This window comes from Canis aureus, chromosome 7 (genome assembly GCF_053574225.1).
Source record: "Canis aureus isolate CA01 chromosome 7, VMU_Caureus_v.1.0, whole genome shotgun sequence".
Classification (NCBI taxonomy): Eukaryota; Metazoa; Chordata; class Mammalia; order Carnivora; family Canidae; genus Canis; species Canis aureus.
The window spans coordinates 59,359,860-59,374,897 of NC_135617.1; the positions used below are offsets into that span (position 1 = coordinate 59,359,860).

The 15,038-nt window shown below is 34.7% G+C and overlaps 1 protein-coding gene across 13 annotated transcripts in view; it reads left to right on the forward strand.

Moving 5' to 3' along the window:
* Nucleotides 1-15,038, forward strand: part of SUPT3H (SPT3 homolog, SAGA and STAGA complex component) — a 603,243-nt gene that overhangs the window by 429,607 nt on the left and 158,598 nt on the right. For all 13 annotated transcript variants that reach the window (XR_013383461.1, XR_013383460.1, XR_013383459.1 and 10 more), the window contains 3 exons: nucleotides 1,898-2,010; nucleotides 2,780-2,887; nucleotides 7,645-7,812. Coding sequence is in view for 10 of the 13 variants with exons in the window: in XM_077903820.1 (XP_077759946.1) it covers nucleotides 1,898-2,010; nucleotides 2,780-2,887; nucleotides 7,645-7,812 (389 nt within the window). In the remaining 3 variants the exon portion in view is untranslated. The remainder of the gene's footprint in view (nucleotides 1-1,897; nucleotides 2,011-2,779; nucleotides 2,888-7,644; nucleotides 7,813-15,038) is intronic.

Here is a 15,038-nt window from a genome sequence, read left to right on the forward strand (position 1 = left end):
GGCAGAGGGAGAAGCAGGCTCCATGCAGGGAGCCCAACACGGGACTCGATCCCGGGTCTCCAGGATCACGCCCTGAGCTGAAGGCAGGCGCCAAACCGCTGAGCCACCCAGGTTGCCCGACACCCTACCTTTTTTATTAAAGAAGCATCTGTCATTTGTTCCTTTTTTTTCTAGAAATATTTGTTGTGAGACTACTGATGCCCTTCACCTTTAACACTCTTCTCAGTATATCAAGAGTATATTGCATGAAGTATGTAGGTGCTGGGGGATACAGTGGTAGACACATGATCCTTATCCATGCATTCTCAGTGCTTAACATCTAGTGAGGGAGCTACCAATTCTGTTGCTTAAGTTGAATACTAAGAACTATCTATCCTCCTCTCTTTGAAAATAAATTGTTTAGAGCATAGTCACAAAATACCTGTTTCTGTGTTCTTAACAACCTGTCAAAGGGAGAAGTAACTAAGGTACATTTTATTGACTTGCCAAATTGCTGCCTGTTAACTTTGACTTCAGAAGTATTCCACAGATGTTAAACAAGTGTTTGTGAGCTATTGCAGCTTACTAGTTAGATGGAATGTTGCATGTCAGAGAATATGGGAAGATTACGTTAGGGAGATAGCTTTAAGAGGATTATCATAATTCTGCCATAGTTGACAGCTTTGGACATGTACTTCGATAGCAAGGCTTCAAGTCTTCTGTGATTTATTGAAAAAAAAACTCTTCTATACACAGAATCTATGAAAACTGTATCTGTAAGGATCGAAACATCATGCTTTGAGTGACTTTACATGTTTTAATAGATCCGTAGGACCAGATTAACCAAAAGAATAATCAGTGGATTTTTAAAAAATTATGTCATAGATATGATAAAATCTTAACCATCAGTCTCTTCCCTGTAGATTACTAGTTAAATTAGCAATGTCTAATAAAGGTTCTGCATCAGGTTAAACTCTGTTTAGCACTGTGGCAATTAAGAGATATTTACCAGATGGTTCCACACACACTTGGTACTGTTAGGTATGCAGAGAGACATGATGCATGGTGTTTGCCCACAAAAATCTTCTAATATGGTTCGATAAGTCATAAGCAGATGTGAAAGGATATCTGATGATATAAGAATTCAGTAAATGACTAGTGTGGGGAAGTACACGGTACTAGCAGGATTCATGTGAATGAAGAGAGATGGGATGGCATTCCATGGAGGGAAAGGAGCACTGGTGAACAGAGAGAGGGCTAGACTCAAGGCCAGGTAGCATTTCAGTAGGAAATAATACAAAGACAGGTTGAAATCAATCTGAAGGGTTTTGAGAGTCAGTCTTAGGAATTTGGACATCTTTGTAGTCAGGAAAATGTAATTGCAAGCTTAAGTTTTTTCTACTGTATTCTAAATGTGTGACTTTTTTTTTTAATAATAAATTTATTTTTTATTGGTGTTAAATGTGTGACTTTGAACCTATTCTAGTAACAGACAATTTTGAAATGTATTGCAAAATCAATTTCTCTGTATTCTTTCTCCATCATGGGTTTTTTCTTGCAGGAATTTCTTTCCACAAGAATAAGGTAAAGCTATATCAAGTAACCCCTCTTACTATTGTTAAAACATAAGCTATGGCTAGTCATAGCTTATTCTGACACTGCGAGAAGTGCTAAATATTAAGTCATTTAGTATACTGTGTTATGTAGCAAATAACAAAATCAAAGACCCAAATGCATAAGGAATATCTTGGGGCTTGAATATCTCAACGATAACAAAATTTCAAAAACGTGGTGTTTTATACGCATTGTTTTTCAAACGCAATTTTTAAGAAATGTATCTTTGATTTTGCAATAGTAATATGCAGTATTAAAACACTTCAAAAACTAAGTTTTCCATATTTGTTTTTTTGATGGCTAGCCAAAAAAGCCTCCAAATTTCGAGACTGGTTGGACTGCAGCAGTATGGAGATAAAACCCAATGTTGTCGCAATGGAAATTTTAGCATATCTAGCATATGAAACCGTGGCACAGGTAAGAATTCTAGTATCTGTAATAGCAGGCCACATGACTGCTTTCTTCTTATCCGTGTTCATGATCAAAGTTCCTCCACCTGCCACTCTACCTGGGATGAGAACAGCCATGAGTTTTATCTTATGACATTATAATCATTTTCTGAAATTTAGTTCAGTTTTGTTTCTTTGTATCTTAAGCCTTGGTGGATGTTAGGGTAAACATGATTCTTGCTTGTAACTTTATCCTAACCAGAAATGGAACCCCATCTCAACATTGAATTCTAAGTACACATCCATCTGCCTTGTTTAGAGATTAATTTTGAGCTTTGAAATCTAGATTTTAAATCTATCTACATATCTAGAAAGGTATGTACAATCTAATGAGTGCTTGCCAAAACCTGAATCTAGAATCACTGCTCTCTGACAGCTTCTCAAAACATGGTTCTCTGACCACAAACATCAGCTTCTCCTTGCTTCTTGTTTAAAATATAGAATTAGAATCTCAGTGTTTAGAGCACAGAAATCTGTATTTTGAAACACTTCCCTAGTGATTATTAAACAAAGTTTGAGAAGCTTTCTCCTAGAAAGTCAGAATACATTGTTTATATTCATAGGTAGGACCACTTATCAATGAAAGCATATGCTCACGTCCACAATACAGATTTTTAGCAGACTGTATTACCAACAACATTTGGAATATATAGCTTTTAGTTTTGCCACTTCAGTTGACATTGGTGATTGATTATTTCCAGCTATGTGATTTTATTTTTATTATTCTGATCTTCTAGTTAGTGGACCTTGCTCTTCTTGTGAGGCAGGACATGGTAACCAAGGCAGGAGACCCCTTTAGCCATGCCATTTCTGCAACCTTCATTCAGTATCACAACTCTGCTGAGGTAAGTAGCAAAAAATCTATCTTTGACACCTCTATGGATTTTTCATGTGTCTAGTGTTTACATTAGTAGTTCTTTGAAAAAGATGATGTAGGAATGTATAGCCTTTAATCAGAAATCTTAACACACTCAACATTCAAACAGTTACCGAGTACCTCCTCTGTTCCCGGTCTTAACAATCCACTTAATACAATTATTTTTTCACCTTTTTCTTGCCTTTCTTAGTCCCCAGCCCTTCAGTAAAAGAGGGATAGTTGGAGCACGCCTCTTTTCCATGGGAAGTGAACAACTGATTTGGGCAACTGAACAATTAGAGAATAGTTCTTTATTTCTTTGTGCCTCAAAGACAAGAGAATCATTGTTATTCCTGTCCTAATAACTCCTGACATTTATTAATAATTGTATTTCCAGTTCTTGACCTATCTCTAAACATTATTTAAAGAAGCATGGCCCCATTTATTCTCCATATTCACCCAGGCCCTATCATGTGAGGATCACATCCTTTGTGACCAGTTTGTGTGGCTGGGATCTCCACCTACGAGGGTTATAAAGTCATCTTGCCAACTTTAAAGCGTCGTGCAATAACTCTGTACCATTTGTAGTATAAGAAAATTTCTCTGTGAGCAGCATGTGCCTACAACCGAGAAATGTAGTTTCATCTATTCAATAAATTTGCTGATATTTGACCCTTTTTACTGGCATAAATAACAATTTCATGTAATTCAGTCTAATAACCATAGAGAAGGCAGCAAGGAGGTTAGGTTAATATCTACCTGTATAATTGTTAAGTGAACTTTGGCTCCAGTTGGGTGAAATGTGTAACTTGAAAATGTCTAAGCCCTTATGAGAATCTGACAAAAACTATAAACCCTGTCTCCATAAGCATACTTACATACAGACTTTGTACAGAATTTCAGGGTGTTTGGGTGTTTGTAGACCCTCTGAAATCATTCTATGAATCTAAGCAATCTGTGAACCTGACAGACCCCAAGTAAGTATCTCTGCTCTAGGGTACTTAGAAAATATATAAAGATATAAACCAATATATCTTATTTCAAGCCAAAGTTTAACATCTCTTTGTGCCCCTTGGAGAATCAGATTGGCTTGGAATCCAAGTAGAAATTAAAATGTTTATGCCCATTAAAAATCCATTTTTTTTCTTAGAAAAGATCATACATCATTATCAGTCATCATACTTTAGAAGTCCCTAAAGCTTACCCAGTTGATTAAACACTTTGTTTTCTTTATGTTACAAACCCAAATTACGATGTCAAAGAACACCCTTTAAAAATATCTTTGGTACATGTTCACTTTATGAATATGCGTATAAGTATGCTTTTCATTAACATCAGACAAATTTGTTGTAACATTTCTAATTGAAGAAATTTACAGTGAACATAACAAGCCTAGTTTTCCCTCAACATTCAAGGGATTGCTTGCATGGCTAGGAAAACTCTTTATTTCCCTTCTTTCTTGGTTCTCCAGGGTGGCCAAGCTGCCCTGGGCAACTGCTCAGCAACCACAGCTGCTGCTCCCAGCTACCCAGCAGTTAAGAAAAATGGCCTGTGTGTGCTGAGTTTCCCAGGCTCTCTGGGAGGCAGGAGCAGGAGTGTCGGAAAGCATCCCGACTAAATATGTTAGTAAAGCCTCAAACGTTTCTCTGGCCTTCCAGACACCTCTCCCCCTGTGCGACTGGCGATCAAAATGAACATTCAGAGGGACTGGAAATCTTTCTGCCCTTTATTACCTGACAAAACACAGAGAATGGCCACTCTAAAGTAGTAATCTTACTCATCAACATTACAAACCTAGTAGCCAACATCAAGGGCCTGCTCTAAGGGCTTTACCAGATTGGGAAAAAAGGGGGACTCTGAAGACTTACCAGGTCTGTATTCAGAGACATAGAACGTTCTGTAAAAATCAAGGAAAGAAAGAAAGAAAGAAAGAAAAAGAAAGAAAGAAAGAAAGGAAGGAAGGAAGGAAGGAAGGAAGGAAGGAAGGAAGGAAGAAAGAAAGAAAGAAAGAAAGAAAGAAAGAAAGAAAGAAAGAAAGAAAGGAAGGAAGGAAGGAAGGAAGAAAGAAAGAAAGAAAGAAAGAAAGAAAGAAAGTCAGGAAGGAAGGAAGGAAGGAAAGAAGGAAGGAAGGAAGGAAGGAAGGAAGGAAGGAAGGAAGGAAGGAAAGAAGAAAGAAAGAAAGAAGAAAGAAAGAAAGAAAGAAAGAAAGAAAGAAAGAAAGAAAGAAAGAAAGAAAAGAAAGAAAGAAAGAGAAAAAGTCAGGAAGGAAGGAAGGAAGGAAGGAAGGAAGGAAGGAAGGAAGGAAGGAAGGAAGAGAAAGAAAGAAAGAAAGAAAGAAAGAAAGAAAGAAAGAAAGAAAGAAAGAAAGAAAGTCAGGAAGGAAGGAAGGAAGGAAGGAAGGAAGGAAGGAAGGAAGGAAAGAAGAAAGAAAGAAAGAAGAAAGAAAGAAAGAAAGAAAGAAAGAAAGAAAGAAAGAAAGAAAGGAAGGAAAGAAAGAAAGGAAAGAAAGAAAGAAAGAAAGAAAGAAAGAAAGAAAGAAAGAAAGAAAGAAAGTCAGGAAGGAAGGAAGGAAGGAAGGAAGGAAGGAAGGAAGAAAGAAAGAAGAAAGAAAGAAAGAAAGGAAGGAAGGAAGGAAAGAAAGAAAGAAAGAAAGAAAGAAAGAAAGAAAGAAAGAAAGAAAGAAAGAAAGAACAAGCAAACAGAGAATTCAAGATAGCATATATGCTAATTTCTAGATGAGTGGCATAGACCAGAAGCATAGAGGTAAAAACAAACTAACTGCAAAGAACCTGGGAGAGGAAGCTTGTGTTCAGGGAGAATAGAACTTTGATGGAGATGGTAAAAGTGGAGAAAAGGCTCTAGTCCTCAGAGGCAGCATAGCTGTAACTGTACGTGGGAGAAACAAAACTCTCATTAAAATATTCAAGCAAAGGATTCATGGTGGGGAGAGGGGTCAGATTAGAAAATTGAGCATTAGGCCCTTAGAGTTAAGGAAGAGTGGAAGGTTTCTTGGCTGCTAAAGGGTGTTGAGTTCAAATAGTGTTTTGAGAAGATCCAAAGGGGGGTCCTACATACAACGGATGGGAATTGGGAGCTCTCGAGGCATGGAGTTAATACATAATACATTCTCTTTTAAGGACTATCATTTTTGAATACTAAACATATGAAGAACCAAGCTAGTTCAGCTTGGGTTCTCAGATTGGTAGTTTTAATATTAACTGAAGTTAATTTATTTAAAGATTTATTTATTTACTTATTTATTTTGTGGGAGGGAGGGGCAGAGGGACAGGGAAAGAGAATCCCAAGCAGACTCCACACTGGGCATGGAGCCCAACACAGACAACCTAAGCCCAACAACCCTAAGATCACCATCTGAGCTAAAACCAAGAGTCGGATACTTAACCAACTATGCCCCCCAGGCACCCCAGTTGAAGTTAATTTTTATATTTTTTTCTAACATATGGTTTATGCACAGGAAGCAGTGATCTCTTAGAGTTATCTTTTTTTCCTAAGAATCACTCATGCCAAATTAGGCTTATTCCTCTTGTTTGATAATGTTCCTAGGCAGGCAAATCAAAGAAATACTTTTATTTCTTTAAAAACCTTTTTATTTTAAAATCATTTTTAGATTTATAGAACCATTGCAAAGATAGTGCAGAGTTCCAATATTTTTTTCAACAGCTTCCATTAAACTTGTTCATGTCTTATTTTAAATAAATAATACAATTCTCAACAGACCAATAGACAAGATATACTTTTGAAGCCAATATGTGTATTTCAGCCAAACATTTTACAAAGTTTAGCATAATTATTTAAATATAAATACATTATAGAGAAATGTAGACTAACATAATATGGTTTAGTATAGTTGGTAGGATAAGGAAAATGTGGATTAGTAATACCATATATGAAAAATACTTATAGACTTTTATTAACCTGTAAATTCCTTAGGAACCAATATTGTGATGTTACTGATAAGAAAACTTTTTTTGCCTTGTGTTTAGGCACCGTCCTAGAGGATGGATATTGACACAGTAGAGAATGTCTAAAGGAGAGTAATTAGAAGGTGAAAGAACATGAAATCATGTCTCATAGGAAGTGGTTGAAGGAATTTGAGGTAGTTTGACCTATAAAAGAAAAGAGGCTGAGAAAGGTAGTAGTCCTCAAATATTTGAAGTGCATCTCCATGAAAGAGAACAGACTTGAAGTCATAGTCAAAGAAACCAGATATATTGGCAAAATGAACTCCAATAAAAAAATTTTTAAAAAAGAAAAAAGAAACCAGATAGAAATGAGGGATATTATGAAAGACGGAAGGAACTAGAAATGGAAGGTGCTGGAGGTATCCATAGTGACCCTCAGGCACTGAGTTTGAGTCACTGGTAGAAAGTGATTCCCACTGATACAAATAATGGATGGCACCCAGTTTGGGGAGGGAATTCAGAGGTGCCTTTTGAGACATGTAACAAAACTTGCAAGTAGAAATCTCTGTCTAGCAAAATCAGCAGAAATTTGAGAGGCTGTATCTGTGAAATCCTGATTTTATCTAAATGATTAGAGAGATTAAAAATTAACATATTTAGACCAATAGGGGCAAGATGAAGTATCATTTCTGTGGACTGGATAATAAATAGTATCTGATATTTGTAAGCTTCAAAAAGTATTGAATTCAGGAGATATTACACAAAATTGAATATTAGTGAAATTCCTGGTCACTCAATTTCAAAAGCACATCTCTTTGGGCAGGGGTCTTGCATGAAGTCCTACCCAGAATCTCCTGAGAACACACCTCCTCCTACACCAACAGCTCCATCAGCTGGATTACAGCACTCAGGGAAAACTGCATCAGGATCCCTGGGGAATGGGAGTGCTGGACAAGACTCAGCTAAAACCAAACAAAGGAAAAGAAAAAAGGTCAGTGATCTTTTTTTTTTTTTCCGTTTTTGTTGTTGTTGTTTTTGTTTGTTTGTTTGTTTTTCAGTGCAGAGTGGATAAAGTTGAATTTGCTTCAGAGATATGGAAAGTATAGTCTATTTTTCTCATAGTTTGAATTTTTAGAAATAGCCAATTTATGCTTTACCATACTTAATGACTTCTACTTAGACTTTTTTAAATAGCTTTCTTCTGGATAAAGCAAGATACTGATTTTTTTCTAATATTTTATTATAAAAATATTCAAACATACAAAAATATTAGAATTCTATATTTAACATCATATATCTGCCATCTAGATTCCACAGTGAACATTATAATACTACATTTACTGTATTACCTACATATTTATGTATTTACATTTATTATATCTATTTATCTATTCTTTTGTCCATCTGTCAATTCATCTTTTTTTTTTTTTTGCTAAATTTCAAAGATATACTAAATGTACACTTCATGGCTTAACACTTCATTATGTATATAATTTGTTTATGGTTCTCTTTTTTTTTTGTAAGGTATACACTGTGAACTACTCATTTGTTAAGCATACCATTTGATGAGTATTGACAAATGTATAAACCTATCATTTTCTAAACCCTTCTCAAGATATAAAACATTATCATCAGTTCAGAACATTCCTCTATGCCTCTTCCCAGTCAGTTCCTGCCACCACAGAAAGGCAATCATTGTCCTGATTCTTTCATCATAAATTAGTTTTTCCCATCCTAGAACATCATATAAAGAAAATGTAGTATATATACTGTTTTGAGTGAAATTTCTTTCACTCAGGATTGTTTTTGAAATTTGTTTTTCAATGTAAGTGTTTAATTTATTCCTGCTTAATGCTGAGTAATGTGTTGTGTATGAATATATCAATGTATTTATTCTTATTTTGGTGGACACCTAAGCTGTTTTCAGTTTTTGAGATATGCCTTCATTTCTCTTAGATTAATAGCTGAGAATGAAATTACTGAGTCACAGAATATGTGTTTGGTTTTTATTTTTTTAATTTATTTTTATTTTTTAAAGATTTTATTTATTTATTCATGAAAGACACAGAGGGAGAGAGAGGCAGAGACACAAGCAGAGGGAGAAGCAGGCTCCATGCACAGAGCCTGATGTGGGACTCGATCCCGGGACTCCAAGATCACGCCCTATGCCAAAGGCAGGCACTCAACTGCTGAGCCATCCAGGTGTTCCTGGATTTGTTTTTTAAGAAACTCAGTTTGGTTTTTAAAGAAACTCTTCAGTAGAAGACTTTATTTCCCCCAAAAATGTTTGTGTCATTATACTTCCACCTGCAGTACATGAGACTTCCAGTTGTTTCACACGTTCCTCAGGTTTGGTATTATCATTGTTTTTATTTTTAACCATTCTAATGGATATCTAATAGTGACTCAAGTGAGTTTGCATTTCCTGGAAATTCAACATATTTATTGACATGGTTAGATATAGGTCAACTATTTTGCTATTTATTTTTTGCTTGTTCTATTTTTGATTCTCAGTTTTTCTTGTCTTATTTTGGGTTATGTACTCTTTAAGAAACTTATTTTAATTCATTTACTCGTTTCTTAGTGATACCTCTTTGCATCATTTTTTCAGTGGTTATGCTAACGATTACAATATATCCTTAAATTTTCAGTGTTGTACTACATACATAAAATTTGAGACTCTTGGGCAGCCCGGGTGGCTCAGTGATTTAGTGCCACCTTTGGCCCAGGGCCTGATCCTGGAGACTGGAGATCAAGTCCCATGTTGGGCTCCCTGCATGGAGCCTGCTTCTCCCTCTACCTGTGTTTCTGCCTTTGTGTGTGTGTGTGTGTGTGTGTGTGTGTGTCATGGATAAATAAATAAAATCTTTAAAAAAAGTTTGAGACTCTTATAAGACTTTATATATATATATATATATATATATATATATATATATATACACACACACACAAATCACATAATACATATAATACATAATACATAAATATAAATATATTTATATAAGTAAATATTTATGCTATAGTGTTATACATCTTACATATTCATGTTATAAACTATAATATATAATACTACTTATGCCTTAAATAATTGAATGTATTTCAATGAAACTAAGAAAAAAAAAAAACAGTAACATTTACCATTCCCACTATTCTTCATTTTTCTCTTTCTTTTTCCTTGTCTCTGTCTCTCTTTGTTATCCTCAGACTTACTTCTGGTATTATTTTCCTATTTTGTTCTACTAAATTTTATTTTAGCATTTTTATGGAGCAGGTTGGCTGGTGATGGTTTCTCTTAGTTTTCATATTTCTGAAAATATCCTTTTCCATTTTTAGAATATATTTTCACTGGATATAGAATTCAGTACTTTAATGATATCATTCTACTGTTTTCTGGCATCCATTGTTTTAATCATATGTCAGTAGTTTGTATTATTGTTTCTGTGTTTGTAATGTGTTATTTCTTTCTGGATGCTTTCATGATTGTATTTTATTTTTGTTTTTCAGCAGTTTGACATGCTATCCACACACAGACATGGTTTTCTTTGTATGTGTCCTGCATAGGGTTCATTGAGCTTCTTGAATATTTGTTTGTGTCTTTAACCATTTGGGGGAAATTTTCAGCAATTACTTCTTGAGATTTTTTTTCTGCTTCATTCACTGTCTCTTCTCCATTTCAGAGATCCTAAGTTCATATTTGTTAGTTACTTTGATATTGCTCCACAGGTGCCTATTTAATTTTTCTATCAATCTTTTCTCTCTGTTCTTTAGGTTGGATATATTCTCTTGCTGTGTCTTTATGTTCCAGACTCAACTGTCAGCTCCAATCTGTTTTACCCATCAAATAATTCTCTTTGTGATACTTTATTTTATAGTTTTATAATTTCCCCTTGATTTCTTTTTAGTTTTTATCTGGTTTTTTTATTTGTCATTTATTGCAGGTTTATTTTCTTTTATATTCTTGAGTATAATTATAACAGCTACTTTAAAATCCCACATTGATCAGTTAATATCTGGGTTATTTTATTCTCCATTGAGTGTAAGTCAAACTTTCTTTGAGACTCAGTGGAGACCAAAATAATGCCTCCTCTCTCAGTTCTTCTTCGTCAATTTCATACATTGTTGCATGTCTAGTAATTTTCAATTATATCCTGGGCATCATGAGTAATAAGTGCTAGAGATTTTGTGTTCTGTTATATTCCCGTGAAGAATTGTTGGTGTTAATAGTGGTAGTGATGTGGGTATGTGAGTTAGGCAGGCGCTTTGCTATTCTACACAAACTCAAACTCCTCTTCATTGACGGCAGCCAGAATCTCTCCTCAGTTCACTTAGCTTTAACTGGATTTCTTGGATTCAGTACCACAGACAAATAGATTTGGGTAAAGTTTGTATGCTGAATTTGGGGCTTTCCTTCTTTGATTTTGCCCTTTTTTGGTATTTCCTTCCTGACTTTGTACCTACTTTGGGTGCCCTTAACTCTGGCCTATATTTCTTAAAGTCTCTAAGGTCATATGTGAACTATACTGAGTAGGGCCTGCCATTATACCAAAAAAGTAAAAACAGGAAACTGAAGACACTGCCATTCTCTTCTTCTTCTTCTTCTTTTTTTTTTCTATTCTCTTATTCTAAATATAGGCACTCCCCTTTCCAGTATCTGCCTGGTTTTGATCAGTCTCTATCACTTCCATGTTCTTGTTTTTTATAATTCATCTAAATTGATACTATTATCTAAAACTCAGAGAACCATTTGCCATTACAAGTAGTAGAGCCATTCCAAGATATAATTTTATAATGGTAGTAAGCAAATTTTAGGTTTAGCTTCATATCTGGGTTCCTCTTCCATTTATAAAACAACAGAACTCAGTGCTTATTTATTGGGGGGAAATTTGAAGTATAAGGAACTCCTAATGTGAAGTAGTTTTAAATAATTTTAGCTATAGTGCTCCAGCTCACTCAGTAACTAAAACTAGGATAACAAAGTATTACCTAAAAGACCTCTTCAGTGGACTTGCTTTACTAAGTATATAAGAAAAAGTTGTAATTAACCTGATATAATTATGCCTACATACATAAAAAATTTAAGAATCTCAAAGACATATATTTTTTTCTCATAAATATTTAAACATTTCTCTCCTAATCTTGTTGAAAGCTATTACATTAGAGTTGTTTTATAGCAAAGGTTTCCTGAGTAAATTAAGTATTAGCTTAGTTCATATCTGAATTCTTATAAATTCAAAATCAGTGACATCAGAATAATGTCCCACTTTAAAGCTATTAGTTATTTCTCTGTTTATTCCTCCAAATCTTTCTACATTCAGACTCTTGCTGTGTTTTCATTTTTACTCCCTAGAAACTTCCACTATGGTGGTAACATGGTACAGTTTATTCTACATAAAATAATTAAGCCTCTATATATCAGCTGTGTGTCCTAGAAGCCAAGAGATCTGATGTATAGCCATACTGATACTGTCACTATAATCTAGGGCAAGTCCTTTATCTTCACTTTCTCATCCATAAAATAGGTTGGGAGTTGGAAGAGTTTAGAATAGATGTTATCTTACATTCCTTCCAGATTTAATAATGTATGAATCCTTAAGTTTAGTGATTCTCTTGTCTTCTCCTTAAGTAGTTTTTCTAGTTTTAATTTCCTTAAAGAAAAGAGTTTTCTAGTTATATAGAATACAGTTTTAGCAATTAACATCTCAATTAAACTTTGAAATTAGAAAATTAACTATTAAAATTAACTATATCATATTCTGTAACCTTTGGCCAAAGAATGGCCCATCTTCATCTGAAAAGAAATCCTCCATAAACATGAAACTCTGAGAAAACTATGTGTACAACAGTGAGTAGAAGGAAGACACTTGCCAGTCAGATTACATATCAACCTTTATGGTCCATGAGTAATAAAAGTAGTAGTAGTAGTAGTAGTACTAATCTTTCATTCACTCCAATCTGAGATGTTAGTCTGTAAGAATGAATGTTTCAAGTTTAACAAAAGATCTAGTCCACAATTATGTGGAAAGAATAAGTGGCAATTATCTGAGCTTCCAGGTCCTTCTTTATAAATTTGGATTTCCCTAGCAAGGGAAAGGCTGAGAAAGGATAGGATAGTTTAACTTGCCAACAATTTTTTTAAAGCATCAAGACAAGTATAGGCATTTGTAAGAGATCCAGCAGCAACAGAAGTTTCAATATAGCTTCCTTGGACCACAGTTGAGAGTTCAAACTGCTGAGAAATTTTATTCAGCATAAGCCAGCAAGGATAAGCAGAGGCACAGTGCTCAAATCCAGGGATGTTAGGATTCCATATAATACTTACTCTCCAGTACCCAGCATCAGCTTCTGGATGAAAGGACACACGTAAGATGAAGTGGAAGCGTACGAGAATAGAGTATGAATGCAGCCATGAGGAAAAGGACCTGACATATGAGAAAGAACTTTACCAAGCAGCCTGTACTTGATTCCAGGAAATAATCTATTTTGGCAGAGATTTCAGCACTCTTTAGACTCAGTATGTTGTCAAATATAGGTGTCATCTTTGAAAATTTAAAAATAAAGAATATCCTATTAAGTGTAGGCATACTCAAAATAGGAAAGATGAACTGGTATATGAATCTAGCACTCTTCAAATGTGTTCACAGCACATAAAAGATTTTTAAATATTAGAAGACAAATATATAAATTTAATGCTTATTCTTCTGAAACAATTTTGAAGAATATTAACAAAATGCTAGAGTCACTGTGAAATTAAAAAGTCTCAACTTGGTATGAATTTTGAGTTTAAATGGTTAAAAATACCTTGGCGAAGGCCTGAATGTTGACAAAAATGTAAAGAGGTCTGTTGAGATGGAAGCAACACTGGAAATATATCATTTCAGATTTAAGGGTTCCCTTCCAAAGAACTCATGGGCAAGTCAAGAAAGTGTAGAAGTGCATATGGCAACTTCATGCTGTTTGCAGTTGCTTAATTATAGCAAACAAACCTGAAATTAACAAAAAACAGAAAAATCTAATATTTTTCACAACATTGAGTATTTCCATTTTTATGTAAGTTAGCTTCATCTTTTTGGAAAAGATCACAATTCAACCATAAGTTTCTAGCTTATGCTTCCCTCAGTGTTCTGAAATCCCATTTGATTATCATGCCAGAGGTCCTGAGAGATTTTGACCAAATGTTCTATCTTTTGACCAAATGTTTTATCTTTTGATAAAAACCAAATTTATTTCGGAAAGACAGGAAGAGGAGAATCTTAGATTGGCCATGGAGGAATGACTTGAAAAACAAACCCAAGCTGCAAGGAGAAAGGAGATGCCATAGAGGAACTTTCCACCTGACATGTAATATGCAGGATATTGACCTTCTTGATGTCTTTGTTTTTTATTTCCACTTGAGTTTCCACTAGAAAACTCAACTCTAGATCCAGCTAAATATTTGCATTCATTTCCACAAATGATGGAATGCCTCAACCATTAATGAATCTTTATTAGTCATGTTCATCTTTTGGGGCCAGATGGACTCAGAAAAGGACCTTTACCCTCATCAGGTACCTGGTAATTGCATTTCTTCTAATATATTCCAGGTGACACAAAGCATTTGGAATAAGAACTGAAAAAGCACTCAAAAGAAAAAAATCCTGTGTACTTTTTTATCAGTGCCAAGTGAAGGATTGAGATAACAGTTTATGTTGTTGTGGGCATAGCAGTTCTGTTATTCAGGGTGTTGTTGGAATGAAATTGAGGATACTCTAGAGTCAATTCCTATTTGCTTATTTCATATCTTTTTAAAATAATAAAAATAAGATCTGCTTTGTTTTATATTTTATATCTTATTTCAGGTTCAGCTTGGATAATTAGCTGATGCTCTCATTGAATGAGAATTTTTAATTTTTTTTTTTACTAGTTCTGAGAAAACCACACATGAGGTACAGAAAATACATTTGAAAAGTACAGAAGGATATACAATGAAAAATGTATCTTCTAGTCCCTGTCCTTTAGACACCCATTTAGCCTCCAAGAGATAAGGACTATTACTGATTTTTAGTATACCCTTGCAAAATATAGTCTATGCTTAAATGAGTATGTAATGTTCAGCCTTTAAAAAAAAATAAATGGTAACATAGTGCCACCCAAGTGGATACCTTGCATTTTCTCACACAGTACATCTTAGGGATAGTTCCATGGGAGTGTGCATGGAACTCCCTTGTTGTTCTTGGTGGT